The 18,746-nt window shown below is 34.7% G+C and overlaps 1 protein-coding gene across 3 annotated transcripts; it reads right to left on the minus strand.

The window, feature by feature from the left end:
• Window positions 1-4,522: 4,522 nt before the first annotated feature.
• NUDT12 (nudix hydrolase 12) lies at window positions 4,523-16,992 on the minus strand. Of its 3 annotated transcripts, none has more exons than XM_047778387.1 (7): window positions 16,916-16,992; window positions 13,955-14,166; window positions 12,850-13,439; window positions 9,670-9,837; window positions 8,489-8,602; window positions 5,454-5,653; window positions 4,523-4,663 (listed from the first exon to the last, which is right to left on the minus strand). In XM_047778387.1, exons 2-7 carry the CDS (start codon window positions 14,158-14,160, stop codon window positions 4,553-4,555), a joined length of 1,389 nt encoding a protein of 462 aa, XP_047634343.1. In that variant the 5' UTR covers window positions 14,161-14,166; window positions 16,916-16,992; the 3' UTR covers window positions 4,523-4,552. The 3 variants fall into 3 exon arrangements, with proteins under 3 accessions (XP_047634343.1, XP_047634342.1, XP_047634344.1); XM_047778386.1 differs by having other exon boundaries at window positions 16,698-16,992; XM_047778388.1 differs by lacking the exon at window positions 16,916-16,992 and adding an exon at window positions 16,698-16,750 and having other exon boundaries at window positions 13,955-14,162.
• Window positions 16,993-18,746: the final 1,754 nt, after the last annotated feature.

Raw genomic sequence — 18,746 nt, forward strand, 5'->3', positions numbered from 1 at the left:
GTCGGGAGGTGGGTACCTCATAGTAGTTTTGGTTTGCATTTCTCTAATCATCAGTGATGTTGAACCTTTTTTCATGTACTTGTTGTCCATCTCTATATCTTCTTTGGAGAAATGTCTATTCAGGTCTTTTGCCCATTTTTCCATTGGATTATTGGCTTTTTTGCTGTTGAGTTATATAAGGCTAGGGGTTTAATTTGAGCTGTAGCCACCGGCCTCTGCCAGAGCCACAGCAACTCGGGATCCGAACCACATCTGCAACCTACACCACAGCTCACAGCAACACCAGATCCTTAACCCACTGAGCAAGGCCAGGGATCGAACCCACAGCCTCATGGTTCCTAGTTGGATTCGTTAACCACTGCACCACCACAGGAACTCCATGCTTGTATTTCTGATGCTTTGGGAGACTGACCTGAGATAACATTTGTAGGGTTGATGTCAGAGAATGTTTTGCCTATGTTCTCTTCCAAGAGTTTGATGATGTTTTGCCTTACATTTAAGTCTTTAAGCGATTTTGAGTTTATTTTTGTGCATGGTGTGAAGGTGTGTCCCAGTTTCATTGACTTACATGAAACTAAGTTCCCAGCACGACTTGCTGAAAAGACTGTCTTTTTTCCCAGTTTATATTCTTGCTTCCTTTGTCGAGGATTAATTGACTGTAGGTGTCTGAGTTTATTTCTGGGTTCTCTATTTTGTTCTATTGGTCTGTATATCTGTTTTGATTTTGCAATATTGCCTTGAAGTCTGGGAGAGTTATGACTCCTGGTTGGTTTTTGTTCTTCAGGATTGCTTTGGCAATTCTGGGTCTTTTATGTTTCCGTATAAATTTTTGGATTGTTTGTTCTAGTTCTGTGAAAAATGTCATGGGTAATTTAATAGGGATTGCATTGAATCTGTAGATTGCTTTGGGTAGTATGGCCATTTTTACAATATTGATTTTTCCAATCCATGAACATGGAATATCTTTCCCTTTCTTTACATCTTCTTTGATTTCTTTGATTAATGTTTTATAGTTCTCAGAATATAAGTCTTTCACCTCCTTGGTCAGGTTTATTCCCAGGTATATGATTTTTTTGGGTACAATTGTAAAAGGTATTGTATTTTTATATTCTTTTTCTATTATTTCATTGTTAGTATACAGAAATGCAACTGATTTCTGAATGTTACTTATATCTTGCTATTTTGCTGAATTCATTGATGGGTTCAAGTAGTTTTTGGGTTGAGTCCTTAGGGTTTTCTATATATAGTATCATGTCATCTCCATACAGTGTTAATTTTACCTCTTCTCTTCCAACTTGGATGCCTTTTATTTCTTTTGTTTGTGATTGCTGTGGCTAGAACTTCCAATACTATGTTGAATAACAGTGGTGAGAGTAGGTACCCTTGTCTTATTCCAGATTTTAGTGGGAAGGCTTTCAGCTTTTCTCCATTGAGTATTATATTTGCTGTGGGTTTGTCATAAATGGCTTTTATCATGTTAAGGTATGTTCCTTCTATATCCATTTTGGTGAGATTTTATCATGAATGGGTGTTGGACTTTTGTCAAATACTTTTTATGCATCTATTGAGATGATCATGTGGTTTTTGACTTTTCTGTTGTTAATGTGGTGTGTGATGTTGATTGATTTCCCTATCTAGTATTTTTCTACATACATATTAGCAACACTGTTCTAGGACCAGATGTCTATGGTTATGTGAGATTAAATTAAATTTATTTGGCTTATTAACGAACTTAAACTTTCTCATTCCTTCTCATGGTCTCACCCTCTGTTGCTCCATTCTTTTGTCTTCATCTGTTTCTAACCTTATCTTTGAAAAAGTTACTCATTTTTTTTTCCAACTAAATAAAATATGAGTGCTTCTAATTCTTCTAGTCCTTCCATAAATAGTAAACAAGTGAAAAATTAAAAATGCAAAGACTGGTAATAGTAGGCAAGTAATAAAAATAGACATTATACTAGATATATAACTTTAAATCTAAAGATAAAAATTATTGAACTCTATATATTTGTGTATATATTAAGTCTGTGTGTATATATAAAAAACATACATATGACTTCATGTGTCTGTATATATACAAATATATATGACCCCAAACTGTAAGATTAGAAAGTTAAAAAATATTTAAACAAAAACTTTAAGCCTTCCAAATATGGCAACTTTTAAAAAGACTTTTGTATATTTTGTTTACACATCATTAATTCTAAACAGGAGAAGATGACTGGATTTGGCTTTTTCCATTTTTTGGAAGATACTTATTAAAACATATTAAAAAACCACACATAACACACAACAGAGAAAACAGATAAATATTTTAATGTATTATTACCTTCATTTTCATTAGAATACAGTCATGGCTCTTGAACCTCTACCATTTCTTGGCTATTCCTTATATTTACATGTAACTATTCTTAGCAATTTAAGAATAATTATTAAAACAATAATTTACTTAGATATTGATTTTCCCTGAGTACAGGATTAAACATCCAAAACTAAATTTATAACAACATTTTGTTGAAAGTTTACATTTTACTTGACCAACCTAATATTGTGAAAACCTGTAATTTTCTGATGTAATCTTAAGAGTCTGTAAGTATTAAAATTACATCTGGGATAAAATTGGACATTGAGTCATTATATTTCATAATAATCAAGGCACTTCATTTTCTGTATACATATGCAGTTCAAATCTGATTATGTATCTAAATGTCCTATGTAAGATTTAATTTTGTCTAAAGTCCTGACATCAATAAGCCTTCATCAATTACTAAGAAAATTATTGTTCATTAGTAAAATAAAGTTTTGTCCACAAAAATTAACTTATTAAATGAATTTTAGTATCTAAAATTTTAATTAGCAGTATTTGGTAAAGTAAATTTATTCTTCATATCACCCTGTTTTAATTTATATTGCATATGCTCTTTTTTTTTTTTTTTTTTTAAGCTGCACACATGGCATATGAAAGTTCCCAAACCAGGAACTGAATCTGAGCTGCAGATGTGACCTATGTCATAGTTGTGTGTGACAATGCCAGATCCTTTAACCGGCTGTGCTGGCTGGGGATGGTCTCTCTTCAGAGACCCCAGCAGCTGTAGTCAGATTCTTAATCCACTGTACCACAGGGGGAACTCCTATTTTGCATATACTTTCGGTAATACTTTCTACTTCCTATTAGAGGGAGAATCCTATACTAGTTTCTACAGTAAACACTGTTTTGTTATTTAATTACAATTAATCGTATCAGCAATTATAAGTAACTGTCACTGTGTAACTTTCACCAATTAATTAATTGATTCATCTTTAATAGATAAATTAATTAAATTCACCTTTCAGGATTTCCTTTTCCTTATCTATTGAAAAAAGGGCATTGAACTACATATATTGTCCTTAAGGTCTCTTCCAGTTCTAACAAATAATAGTAAAGAGCCAAAGTACATAAATTTATACATTTATAAATTAACTTTTAAACAATTTCAAAACAGCCTTGTCAGGAACAACAGTTCTATGTTGCAAAGTTTTGAACAATTACAATTTACTTTCTCTAAAATTTTACTGATTCATTTCTAAGATATAGTTATTATATAAATGCTTCACAGAATATGTTGAAATAAGGTCCAAACTAGGATTTGTATTTGAGTTTAGTAGTTATTAATAATGATTATATAATTTTCTGCAAATGAAGACACATGCCTTATTACAAAATGACATAAGGCATTGTTTTTATTAAATAAGTAAATCTCTCTGGGATTTTATTTAATACCTGACCTTTGTAAAGTATTTTTTCAAATATGTTTAATTTCAGTGAAAAAGCAGAGAATCCTGATTTATCTTAAGAACAACTTTGTACAGTTAACAAATAGATTATGTTAATTAATTTTATGTTTAAGAAGGGGGTACCAGACACAATGACATGCTCTTACTGAAGTTCTCCTTTCCTAGGGTATGGTTATACTGATGACTAAGAAAAGTGTTAAAAAAGAAAATTCTTAATATTGATCAAAACAGATTAGTAGCAACACTGTAACGGAGCACTGAGAGAACAGTGGAAAAAGGAGAAAAAGTGGATTACAATGAGAAGATGAGTAAAAATCAGCTACTGACAACCAAAAGGACCTTTATGATGTCAAAAATACCAAAAATCAAGCTCAAAATTCAGTAAAATATTTTATCTCATTCTCAAAAAAAAAAAAAAAAAAAGAATTTTAGTGAATGGTCTAATGCCTGCATGAGGTGCTGGAGTTTAGATTTACATTTTTTTTAACATATTTCTTTACAGTATGCTTTCTCGTATTAGAAATATGGTTTTGTGAGATAAAATTGTGGAGCACAACCAAAAAAAAATGTTCAGAGAATGGTCAGATTTTACAAAATCTGAGGCAATGTTGTAATTTATAAAAATATAAATTTTGTAGTTAAGATAGAAGGTACAGTTTAAAAACCCAATATGGTATCTGTGTTGTGACATTCTAAAGAGCACTAAACATTTACAATCTCACGAGGAATAAGTGGGATTAGAAATCAATTAGACATAGTCAAAGTTTAATTATCTGATTTAGAGATTGGGGTTCATTCCAATCCAGTGTTTGATTAATTGATGTGCAATAGCTCGGCTTGGTGGCACAAAGAATGCCTGTTGCTTCCCTTTGGTCAGAACATCCACAACCTGAAATACACCATGATAAAATGTATTAGGATTTCAAAACTGTCATACTTAAATACCCTTTTATATATATATACAATTCAACTAAAATGCAATGACTTTTACAGTAAATAACAGCAGTAGAAAGCAACAATATCCACATTCATCATGCAAAATTTAATACAGTATTCTTAGTTGCTTCAATGAGTTAGTGATCAATATTTAAAATATTCCAGAAAGGCATTTTACCAGACTAAAATAAGGTTGTGAAAAAGCAAAGCATTTGCTACATACTTATTTTTAAAGTGAAAACTGACTTTTGAAAAAAGTTCTCTTTTATCATTTCTGTAAAATCCTGAAAAAAAAATCTAATTTCTACTTTTTGAGGTTGAACATAAAATTGTGTGTAGACAAACTCAAAAGGATTTCAAGTCTTCACCATTACAGTGTACCTATCTCTTTCCTATACAAAGACTTTGGGTTATACAAAACACAGACAAGTAATTTATCTTTCATTATATTACTGAAGGATGAGTTTTAAAAAGTTCTGTGAGTGTAGCTTTGCTATACAATTCTGTCAGTCTTGTTAAGTACATTTAAAATGAACAAAAATTTTTCAAAACTTTTAAGCATTTTTACTGATTTTTTTTTGAGCTACTTGTTTTAATGCTATAAATTACACTGTAATACCTGAATGATGAGGGGGGCCATAGCCGTTCATTCAACTTGCTAAAAACATGTATCCTTGCTACATGCCCAAACCAATACAGTCAGAGAACAATCAATAGAAGAAGGAAATTAAATTGAACTTTACCTGTTCTCTAGTGAACCAGCGGGCATCCTCTATTTCATTCTTGTCAACTTTAATTTCTGTAGACACTGCCACAGCTAAGCAACCAATCATTAAGGAGGAGGGCATTGGCCATGGTTGACAAGAGACATACTGAACATGGCCAACTTTGACTCCACTTTCCTCTTCTACTTCTCTCCGAACAGCATCTTCTATTGTCTCCCCTAATCAAATGGGGCAAAAGAACAAGGAGCTGATGAACACACCTTGGACATTTTGTGCTCTGAATGGTTCAAACATTTGGAAATCACTTTGGACAGAAATCCAATTCCAAGAATCAGAAAGTAGAAACCTGAAACTAGATTTGAATTCAAAAAAACATTATTTTCTAAAGTATATGACCACATGCAGAATCAAAACACCAGGAAACTTTTCATTTCTTAAAGGTCTGAATTTGTCATTTTAAGAATTATAACATATATAACTATCCAGCATGTACTTACTATTAGCTAAACACTATGCATTTTATAGATTATACTATTTATGTATCTAACCTTTTTCTCATTAAAATTTTGAGATTTTTTTTATGTTGTCAAATAATTATTGCAGATAACTCTTTTCCAAAGAGTTAAAAACCGAGAGTTCCTGTTGTGATGCAGTGGAAATAAATCTGACCAGTATCCATGAGGATGCAGGTTTGATCCCTGGCCTCACTCAGTGGGTCGGGGATCCGATGTTGCTGTGAACTGTGGTGTAGGTCGCAGACGTGGCTTGGATCCCAAATACCATAAGATGAGGGAACATTTTTTTCTTTCTAATGGTAATTTTTCTCTAGATAACTGTTGACCCAACTAAGATAAAATAAGTGATACCTACAAATTTGCCTTATATTTCTGATTTGTTGAAATTGAGAATTAGAATAAAGGGAATAGTTTCTAAGTTTATGTGGAATCTGATTTGTTGAAATTGAGAATTAGAATAAAGGGAATAGTTTCTAAGTTTATGTGGAAGTTTAAAAATATTTTGCTATTTATTTATTTATTATTTATTTATTTTTGTCTTTTTGCCTTTTCTAGGGCTACTCCCACGGCATATGGAGGTTCCCAGGCTAGGAGTTTAATCGGAGCTGTGGCTGCCCGCCTATGCCAGAGCCATAGCAATGCCAGATCCGAGCCGCGTCTGCGACCTATACCACAGCTCAGGGCAATGCCAGATCCTTAACCCACTGAGCAAGGCCAGGGATCAAACCCTCAACCTCAGTTAACCACTGAGCCACGACAGAAACTCCTATTTTGCTATTTAAATATAGCTTTCTATTTCAAATAGATTGGTAATTTCTTATATTAAAGTTAAAGTTATTCATTAAAAATACAGTGAAAAGACAACTCATAGACTAGCATAAGATATGTGCAAGACTATAACTAAATAAAGACGAGCATATAATACATATTTTAAAAATCCTAAAATCTGTAAAAGAAAGATAAAAAACCAAAACAAAAACAGGCAAAGAACATAAACATGTAAATTTCAGAGAAAAAATAGTGGATGCCTAATACACATTTGAAAAAGATACTCCATCAACAGTGCAATAAAAATTAAAACTACAATGACATACCATTTCTTATCCATTAGAATGGCAAATAAAAATCCTGAAATTCCTAACTTGGTGAATATATGGAATAAAAGAACATTTCATGTACTTCCAGAGGGAGTGTAAATTGGCAGGAACACTTCAGAGAACAATTAGGCTCTATGTGGAAAAGGGTAAGATGCTCAAATTCTATGAGTGAGCAGTCCTACTCGCAGATACATACCCTATTATTATTCTGATATTACTGTTTGTAAATGTGTACATGGAATAGTTTAAGAATATTCACTGCAGTGTTGTTTGTAATAGCAAGAGCTTTGAAATAAACTAAATGTCCAATACTAGAATGGATAAATGAATTGCAGAATATTCATAACTGGAAGGCTACACAGCAATTAAAAAAAAAGATCTAGAACTACTAAAGGCAGCATAGTTATTAAGACTGTGGACTCAGAGCCAAACTGCCCGGGTTTGAATCTCTACTCTATCATTTACTGGCTGTTTGATCTTGGGCAAGTTATTCAGCCCCTGTGCCTTAGCACCCCCATCTATAAAACTGCTGAAATAGTACCTAATTTATAAGGTTGTATGAGGATTATATGATTTAATAAATGGAAAGCCTTAGGAACAGAGTATGGCACTATGTATGTTTAGCAGTAGTATTATCTATCAATGTAGGTTAATATTAGAAGTTGAGATTAAACATGTGTTAAATGGATATATTCATTCATTTACTCCACAAATATTTATTTACTGAACTCCTATGACATATAAGGCATATGCTCTAAGGGTTTGGGATACAGCAATAAATAAAGTCGTTGCTGTTACAGAATTTACTTTTTGTTACCAGCAAATAATAAATAAAGAGGTAGGTATATAGATAAATACATATATACCATGTTAGGCGGTGATCAGTTGCCATAGGGAAAAACTGGGCTGAACGACAGGGACTATGAATGTGGGGTATGGGGCTAACTAATGTACTTGGGGCTACCAGGGAAGCCCTCTTTGAAAAGGTGAAAACTGAATCTAGTACAAAAGGAAGTGAGGTATAAATCATGCATATATGAGGGTAAGAGCAATATATGAAAGCTACAGGAAAGAGCAAATAATGAATTTTTAAATCAGACAAAATTATTCTAATAAAAACAAAAATTATGCCATTTGAAATACACAAAAAGGAGTTCCCTCTGTGGCACAGTGGGTTAATGACCTGGCTTGTCTCTGTGAAGATGCTGGTTGGATCCCCAGCCTGGTACAGTGGGTTAAAGATCTGGCATTGCTGCAGCTCTGGATTCAATCCCTAGAACCTCCATATGCCGTGGGGGTGGACAAAAAAGAAAAAAAAATTTAAAAATATCCTAGTTTTGTAAAATGATTTATCAAAGATTATTTCTCAAAATGTCACAGTTTTTACTTGGGAATTATAAGTTATTGAAAGGTACTGTAAAATTATTAAGAAAAGGCTTACCAGGTTCAATAAATCCAGCAAGACAGGTAAACATGCCAGGGGGAAATCTTTTCTGCCTGCCTAAAAGACATTTGGTCCCATCTGGATGAATAACTTGCATGATTACTACTGGATCTGTTGAAAAATAAAGTCAGATGTATGAATGACAGGAGAAAATAATTAAGACTCATCATGAAGAGTCACTGCCTAGTAGGATAATAAAAACATGTACCTCCTATAAGAACAAGACTTTTACCTACTTACAAGATATGGCTTCTTTCTGCCTGAAGACAGAGTATTTCAGGGAAATTGAATACCATATGTATGGAAGCTAAAGAAAAATCATTTTTGTCTTCTCTCTCATCTTAATAGCAACATACAGCAACATTTCTTACGTATTTATGGTATGCTTGGCTTATTCTTATTTTTTAATTAGAAAAAAGATTGAGTAGGTAATAGAGTGGTATGGAGAAAATTCAAATTTTACCATGGTAAATGTAGTACATTTCCCTCTTCCTTCCATCCCAATCCTTAACAAAATGTTTTTAAAAGTTAGTATGGCTCCATGATAAGTTTAAGCCATTAAAAAAGTAAACATTAATTTAAATCATAGTTCATCTCTCCCAAAGTCACTAATTTGTGAATTTGCCTTACTAGATCATGAATGAGAACCAGTAATCAAATATAAAAGGCTCCTAAGCAGGGAAAACAGTTTACCCTTATCAGGTGTTGCTAAGTCTTTTTTTCACACAGTTTTAAAGGGCTGGTTTATCAGATTTCCAAAGCCACAGCCAAATGAAAGCAGCAATTTTGCAGGAGAGAAAGGATTAGCAGATCCTAGCAGTAATGGGAAGCTAGCGCCAGGCTGTACTGCTTTGATGATGCCATATACAGGCACTGGACTATCAGGGCTTCTTTTTTCTCTTGACCAAGTGGACCCAGAGAGTAGGCTTTTAAAATCATGTATCTCTAGACATCAAATTCATACTGATTGACTCAGAGTTAAGTGGATAGTTATGTACAATGTCCTTTTACTTAAAAGTCAAAGGATGTAATACTGTAATACTTATAGTCAATGGTTAAATTAAACATGCTTTTAATAAAAAAGTAAACTCAGCAGCTCAAAATCTTGTCTTTCCAGAATGTCTTATTCCCTAAGATTTCCATACGGTTTAGATTTCACTGTAAAAGAAAAGGCTTACCAACTCTTGGGTATGAGGTATTGTGAATACCATGGTGGCTAGGACAGTCTTCTTTTAAGCATACTCTTTTGTAGCCACCTTCTTCAACTTTAGTTGCGCTTCCGCAGGTTGGGCAGAACTTATATCGACTGTGCCAGGCAAGAACAGATCTTGCTTGAGCTACAACCCCTATAAGACAAGCAAAGAAAAAGTTTTAATTCTGTGACAAACTGTAAAGAAATTAATATATAGGTAAAACATTCTTAAGTCATAATGAAGAAGTACACTGTATTTTCTGAATAGCTGTGCAGTCAAGGATTTTAGTATTCCTATTTTTATGACCTGTATTTTAAAGATTTAATTTTACAAGTGACAATTTGGACTAATAAAATACAACTCTCATATAAGATACATGTACTAACATCCATATACACTGTATTAGCTTACACTGTTACTAGAGGTGATGTGTAAATTTTGGGTATACATGATTCCAGTGTATAGTGACTTTAAAGTAGTGACATTTATCAAAATAAACTATGAAGATAGTTCCTAACCTAGATTTGAACCATAAAGGAAATATTACTAGGAAACTCTAGGCCCACCTATGCTTTCCTTGGTGACTATGACAAGACTGGTCCCTGTCACTATGGAACTTATCCTGTTTATAACTAGAAACTACACAGAATATTAAAAAAAATTATTTACAACTTTAAAGATTAACTATATGACAAAAATGTGTAATAGAATCTTAGAATATATACTTTGTCCACAGCCTTTACCCTGATACTTCAAAAAAGAATTAATATGGTGTTACCAAAAATATTACAATTGGGGCAATAAGAGTAGAAATGCTATATTTCAAATGCCTGCTCTTTCTTAAACCTGCTCAAACCTGCTCTCCCCTAAAATGCATTATTTGGTCTAAGGATTTTGAAATAAAAAAATAATCATAACCAGCAATAACAATCTTTTAAACTGGGGGAATGGAACTAATACACCTTAAATAACAAATGTAACACTAAAATTCAATGAACGTGGCCAGATTAAATATTTGCCTGCTATGTTATACTGTAATATATAATTTACCTTATGGTATCTCCATTATTTCAGTATCATCACAATAAGAAAAGCTAACATTTACTGAGTACTCAGTATGTGCCAAATGCCATACAAAAATCTTTACATATATCATCTTATTTAATGTTTAGAGCAACCCTATAACATAGGTATACTTTTAATTATCCTCATTTTTAGGAGGAGGAAACCGAGGCAGACAGAGGTTAAGTATCTGTGTAAGGTTACAGAGCAGTTGAGTAAAAGGGTCTGTTTCCTTACTAGTTAAAAAAAAAAAGATCCTTTTGATCTTAAAATTAAATTTACAGGATTTCCCATTGTGGCTCAGTGGGTTAAGAACCCAACTAGTATCAATGAGAAGGTGATTTTGATCCCTGGCCTAGTGCAGGTTAAGGATCCGGCATTGCTGTGAGCTCTGGTGTAGACTGCAGATGCGGCTCAGATCTCATGTTGTTGTGGCTGTGGTATAGGCCAGCAGCTGCAATTCTCATTTGACCCCTAGTGTGGGAACTTCCATATGCCATAGGAGCGGCCCTAAAAAGAAAAAAAGAAATTTAAATATACAGCTTCAAAAAGAAAATATCTTCTTCTTCTAAAAAGTGTAATTTTTTCCCATAGATGTGGAGGATAAAACATACCATTCCAGATTTGGGGAAGAGTGTCTAAGCAGTCTCTGGGAGAGCCTACAACATCACTTACGGGAAGGTGGACACAGGCCAGTGACCCCTCCCTCACTTCCCATTAACTCTTCAGTCTACCATGCTACACCTTCTATTCCTTCTACTCCTCTGATACTTCTCTTCTCAAATTCATCAACATATTCATGTAATCAAACCAATATCCTTAAAAAAAAAAATCTTTGTCTTCTTCCTACTCAAATTCTCAGCAGCATTCAACAGATTTGACTACTACTTCCAAGAAATCCTTTCCTCTCTTGGTTTCTATGAGCCTACCTTCCTTTTTTCTTATGTTATAGCCACATTGTCAGTATCATCTTTTATGGTTCCTCTCCTTCTATCTGACCTCTAAATTTAGGGGGATTCAGATACAATTCTGAGGTTCTCTTTCGTGCCTGCTCTCAACTCTCTATGTAATCTCACTAGTTACCCAGGATTTAAATACTGCCTTTGTGTTGATGACTCCCATATGGGTAATGTTTCGGTTCTTCTCCTCTTTCTTCAGAATCTGTTATCCTTTTCTGAAACTTAACATGCCCCAAACTAAGATCTTGATTTACATACTTCAAGTCTGTCCTGCTACCCTTGCTCTACCCATCACAATACATTATTTAATCAAGAAATGGTATAATTATCTACCAAATCACCAAAGTCTCAAACCTAGCAGCCATTTTTGACCTTTTCCTTCCTTATTATATACCCACACCTATCCCATTAGCAAGCACTGCTGATTTTCTCTCCAGAACTTATCTTGAATGTACCTCTTTTCCTCCATCTCTCCTGTTATCACCCAACAACTCAGGCTATAGTCAAGGTTACTATCATCTCTCTCTTACTAATAGGAGTCTAAACCTAATGATTAAGCCCTATCAGTTCTACCTCCAGAACATCTCAAACTCTCCCTTTCTCCCTACCTGACTAATCCAAGCTACTGTACTCTCTTATTTAGGCTGTTGAAATCTCTAATCTCCTCTTAGCAAGACTCCTGACTTCCACACTTAATTACCTACAATACATGATCTACAAAGAAGCCAAAATGAGTTTTGTTTTTTTAAATGTAGGCCAAGTTATAACATTTAAATGGAGTTTATAATAAACCCCCTCATTTCTTACCATGGTATATAAGACCCTACATGAACTGGCATAACCAGAAGCACACAACAAAGCGAAACAGTCAAGGTCTTTGCGTTGTGCTCAATGTATAGAAGGTGGTCAATAATCATTCACCGAAAAAATCAAATGACACCAGTATGCACTAGGGTTAATTCTGGGGAAACTAATCCTAACTGATTGAAACTGCTATAACTGCCCAGAAATGTAGTCCCCTAAGGTAAAACCTTTAGAAGTTTCTAGAAAAAGTGTGCCTCTTAGAAATTGTGGACACATGCACTTCTAATCCAGTTCCAAAAGCCAGTTTGTTACCAATACAGGTAAACAGTGTTCTTCTTACCAGCTTCTTTTTCTTTCAATTGCAGAAGAGCTGGCATTGGAGGATGAAGAAAATAACAATTTTCATGTCTTTGCTTAAATTCTTCAGCAGCAACAGGATCTATACCTAAAGCAAACCAGGCAACCAACCCATCTTCTTCTTCTCTTGAGACTTCCCCAGCATAATTAAATAACTCTTTTCTCATTTCGAGTTCTACTCCAAGGAAAATCAAGGTGATCTTCTCAGGCTGAGCCAAATAATTCTTTATATCCGTGTAGTTGAGCTGACAAAGCCTGACTTCTGGCTGTTGGGAACTTTCTTTATTGCCACCTAGAGTAACCAAGGGATTTAAATCTGAGAAAAGGATATAAACTGTGGCTGGATGGCTTTCTTTTGCTAATAACCAGTTAGAATTATTTCTTTTTTCACTTTTCCGGTCTAGTAGTGTCCTGCTAAAATAATTTTCACATTCTTCCACTTCACTGGTTAGGAACCAAGGCTTCTTCCCACCTTTAGCATTAGCTAGTAAGTTAGCTATATGCTTATAACCCCAAAATTTAGCAATATCCAGTGCAGTCTGTCTTGATTTATTTACAATCGATCTGTCACACCTATGGATGGAAGCAAAAAATAGGAGAGAAATATTTTCTTTAGTATTTATTATAATAAAATATTTTCAGATGTACATGATAGCCCCTCTAATAATTACATGTATTTTTTCATTTAGCACATAGCATACTCATGGAAAGGTTAAAAGAAATAATCATAAATGATTAAAAGTTAGAGATAGCAGGTATTTAAAATTTCTGGAAGGTTATAAAATAAGTGTAAGTTTTATGTGCTATAAGGAGATAATACATTTTTACAAGGAGTTTTTAGTGGTCATAATGGGTAGATTTACTTTTTTGGAGAAAAAATTAGATTAACTCATAAGTTTCTTTGCTATTAAATATGAAGAACTAATTCCCCAATAAAAATTAAGTTTTTAATTAGAAATTATGCTGTTACTATATAATAAGACTATTCAATGAGTTATTTACAAGCCCAATGTTAAAAATATGACTATAAGAAAAATTTAAAAGAAAATATGTATCCAGAAATTAAACCAGTAGCCTAAAATGTTTACCCTTTCTCGAGTAGAAATTGGACAGCATCTGGGTGCCCATTCCTTGCAGCATACATTAAAGCAGTCCATCCATTTTCAGAAGTTTCATTGAGAAGAGATGGAGAATGACTGAGTATTAATGTTAATCTGGCAATATCCCCTTCTGCTGCTGAATGGTGAAATTGGGAAATTATTTCTTGGTTTGGACTCCTTTTTACAAAAGACATTTCTTCCTTAAAAACAGGAAAAAAAACTCATTTGAAATTGTTTTTTATTTTTTTCTCAAAGATTCAACATTACTAGAATGCTAATATAATTAAAACATTAGTTATGGTTTCTCAAACAATGTACTTCTTTTTTTCTGGCTGCACCCTCCATATATAGAAGCTCCTAGGCCAGGAATCAAACCTGTTTCACAGCTGTAATCAGAGCCACAGCAGTGACAATGCTGGATCCTTAACCCTCAGAGCCATGAGGGAATTCCTAAAACAATATAGTCCTTAAAAAAGTTTTAAAAGTTAATTAGTAGTCAGCTCTCATCATAGCATACATTTCAAAATTGTTATCTGTTGAGAATTTTAAATATAACTCAACACGTGGGAGTGTATTAAATAATGTATAAAGAACTTTGGTAATATAGTCGAAGGGTGCAAAATCATTGAGAAGGAGTCAGGTAACAGATACTACAAAGACAAAGGGGTATTTGAGGTAGATCATAGGAACTTCAGTGTGGATCAGGGCTTGAGGGGAGTTAAAGTAGACGGAAATAAAGGCAGATGTTTTTAACAGACGATGAGTAGTCTTCTCTTAGATTCTTTGGTACCAGAAACAGGTCTGTCCTCTAAGGGAAATTATCATCCTATAGCTAATTATTCAAAAGCTGAGTTTCACATGAAAACAATTTATTGTTTTACCTTGCACAATTAATTCTGCAATACATCAGGGATTGATTTTTGATTCTGGTATGAGGTAGGGGTCAGGATACATTTTTTTTATCCCAATAGGTAATCCATTTGACTAAGCATCATTGTTGAAATTACCATCTCTGTCCCATTGCCTTGCATTATTATTCTTGTCATAAATCAGATTAACGTACATTTTGGTTCTATTTTTGGACATTCTTCTATGAGACTCTTTGTCTATCCTTGAATTGCAGAAGCTTTTTAAATCATTACCTTTGTCTGCTTTGCCACTGTTGCTTTAGTAAGGAGAAGTATACAAAATAATTACTCTACGTTTTTTAATTAATGTTGCCCAATCGTGTATTAAATTCGTAGGGCATAAAGTGAGGTGATTTTTTTTTTTGAGGAAATGGTTCATATTTCAGTTGTCTATAAACTTCTCAAAGTACTGTTTTAAGGTACGATTTTTTTTCCCATGAAAAGCTATTAAGAAAAGATTTGGGAATTCTAATTAGGCTTCTACTATTCTGAGCCCAAGATACTGAGGCTAAAAAAAAGAAAGGTTATAATCCATAATTTTTGACAGCAGTTGTCTCTAGGGTTCTGACACTGCAATATGGTTGATCAATTTTGTAGTAGGAGTAGCATGACAAAAGTTAAAGAAAAAAAATGGGCTAGAGATTAACTTTCTTATTTTGTGTCTTTTCACCTTTCCTGTTTATATCTTTCTGCTACCTATAGATAAGTCAGAACTACTTACAGGAATGGAAACAAAATATTGAAAACCTATACACAAATTAATTTGGAGTAAAGAAAACAATTTTTTATTTCTTTTAATTTACTTTAGAATTTACCTCACTGTTCATATTAAGATTTCTAAATGCTTTAAAAATATTATGAACAATAAAAGCTACAACTTTTCAGGACTTTATTTTGCACTGCTGTATACTGACTCATGTATGATTTCTCTTTGAAGATGCCTCATCCTTCAGCTGTGGAAATGAAATCATATCATATAGGTTCTTCAGTTAGGTTCACTTTAAGAAATATTTAAGTCATGGTCACTTCCTCACCTTTTCCACAGGACACTCACTCCAGGGTGAGGGAAAACTGGCCTCTAAAAACATTATATTATTCACTAAAGTACCCCAGTGCAATGCTTATACATATAGTATTTGCAGGAGAAAAAGAAGTGGAAAACACAACACTTCCTCAGCAGAAAAGCCATTGAGAAATAGAACCTTTACTCATTCCAGAAGAGCACACAACAGTCTAAAGTCCAGCTCTACTACTTGATTTACTTTTTTCATTTCTCATTGGTTCTCCTGAAGGTAAGGAATTGAAGGCAGGATGAGTGATTCAGTGAGCTAAATGCTGCCCTTGCTTTCTGATAAGAACATGGATTATTCTGAGAAGTCATTTTAAAGAATCTTAGGTTTTAAAGGTCTTAGATTTTAACCAAATCAACATCCACATTTACCAATGCGTAACCTGGGCTCATTATGGCTCAAGAGACGGAGCAGTCCTCAAATACCGCTTTGTCCTGACATAACCTACTATTAGTCCTTGGGCATTCAAGAGGCCATCTAATCGACCAAGCGTGACCAAGCACCACCCATGCATGGTCTCTCCAATCTCTCCTAGACAGTCGAATGCCTTGAGACTTTATCTTCTTGCCACTACTGTGATATTACATTTTTTAAAAAAATAAAATGAAACCACAAAGAAGCAGCACTTTGTTGCGCCCAGTACGTGGAAGTTCCTGGGCCAGGGATCGAACCCGCGCCACAACAGCAACCTAAGCCACTGCAGTGACAACCCGTCACAAGAGAACTCCAGGAAAAGCCCTTCTTTTTTCCCACCTCAAAGACTGCGCAGGATCGGCTGTGTCTCCAGCCGCCTCCTGTGAGCCTGGGCTGCAAAGTCCGTGGCGCCTGCACCCGCACCCCCAGCGCGCGGCTGCGCCACACCATCCAGCAGAGCCGGCCAGACAGCGCGGAGATCCAAGCGCACCGGGGAACTGGTTACCGGCTCCGGAAGGGGCACTGGAAGTGGGTAACTCGCCGAAGCTGTTACTAACCCAAATGAGACCAGGGTAGAAAAAAACTTGATGTCGAAAGACCGGGAAAACACACACTCTCCCTGGCGCCGGATGGAGCTTCTGGAACTTCCGGCGACCCCTCCCTCCGCCACCGGTTTCCCCGCACGACTTTATGGGAGATGTAGTTTGCAGGTCGCAGACTGCAAGATTCGAGAAGGCGCGAGGCTCCGGGGTGGTGGCGGTGGGGAACCCTGGGGCTGGAGCTCCCAGTTGGGAGGACCCGCTTCCTGGCGGTGAGTGAAGGGCTGTTTTGATTTGGTTTTTTATCAGAATGAGACCGAGGTGTGTAGAGCGGTGAAAAACTATAGGTCTGTGGAAACGGTTTCAAATTCTTCAAAATTTCACACCCACCAGGCTAATCGTGGATATAGGTCAACGCGTTGAAGTATTCAAAGCATTCTTCAGTGTTAAGTAGAGAATATTGGCCGGACCAAGTCATTCCAGTATATGACCTTAAACAAGTTGTTGGTGTCTGAACCTCAGTCTCCTCATCTGAGAAATGATAATATGTGCGGATGCCTACCTCTTTCAGGAGTCCTTTAAAAGGTATTTAAAAATTGCCCACACTTCCTTGGGTTGTTATGAACTTTGAATAGGATAATGTATGCAAAACCCTTAGAACAATGCGAAATCGACAGCAAGTACTCACAACGCAATTATTATTGTTGCTGTTTTTTATTATTTAATTTTCCGCGCTTTTATGCCCCCACACCTACAGAGTCCCCAGTTAGAAAGTTCGGTGTTGGTGGTCTTCTACCCGTCAGACTAGGGATTTTTTTATTTACTAAACTGCACCCTTGGCATTCAGTGACAGTTAAGGAGTTTAAAGGTTGGCCACTGCTTCTTGGCCTCATTTTAAGCGTTGGAAATAAATTCCGTATTTTCGAAGTGACATTATTATGTACCTGCCGACATTGTACTTTCATAAGTATTTTTTCCAACTTTGTTCTGTGCTTCTTTCCGTGACTAGTTGTCTTCATTCTTTAATGATTTCGGCGATGAGAAGGAGGTCAGAAACACTAAGTATGGTTAATTTGGAATACCCAATCTTTGTATTCAAACATATCTTAAAATATATTAATGAACTCACCTGTATTAATCAACTAGTGTAGACTAGACAGTGGTTAATATAGTCTTCCTCCTAGTCTTTCGGAGTTTTTTGAAGAAAGCTCCAGGTACCATACTATTTTATCGATATATATTTAAGAATAAGCTTTCTGGAATTATGAATATCAAATATAAAAGGGCTTTTAAAATGAACATAACTGCAACATGATTAATACACCTAATATTTTAACAATACTGTAATATCATAAAGCATTCAATATCAAATTTAATTGTCTTAAGCTTTATTCTGATTTACAGTTGATTTGCTCAAATCAAGACCTAAACACTGTTTCTACATTACATTTGATTTTTTTCAATCTGTAGGTTCCCCTTTAATTTTTTCATTGGAGTTTGTTAAAAAATAGTGATTCTGTAGAATTTTGCAAGTTTTTGGACACCTATTGGATACCTATAATCTATGATGTCCTTTCCTCTTTTTTTTTTTTTGTGACTAGTAGTTAAATATTCAGGATTATTCAAATTAAGAATTTTTTTGTTTTTTCCCTGAAAAGACTTCATAGCTATTATTGTTTACTTCCTATTGTATTACCTGAAGAGCCATACACTATCTGGTTATCTTTCTGTCATTTTATGATTAGTTACTGGGTTCAGATGTTGTCAACTTGATCAAATTTATTATAACAAATTTTCCTTCTCATCTAATAGTTTTAGTAGCCATTGGTGATTACAACCTATGTCCAGT

Source organism: Phacochoerus africanus, chromosome 4, assembly GCF_016906955.1.
Source record: "Phacochoerus africanus isolate WHEZ1 chromosome 4, ROS_Pafr_v1, whole genome shotgun sequence".
Lineage (NCBI taxonomy): Eukaryota > Metazoa > Chordata > Mammalia > Artiodactyla > Suidae > Phacochoerus > Phacochoerus africanus.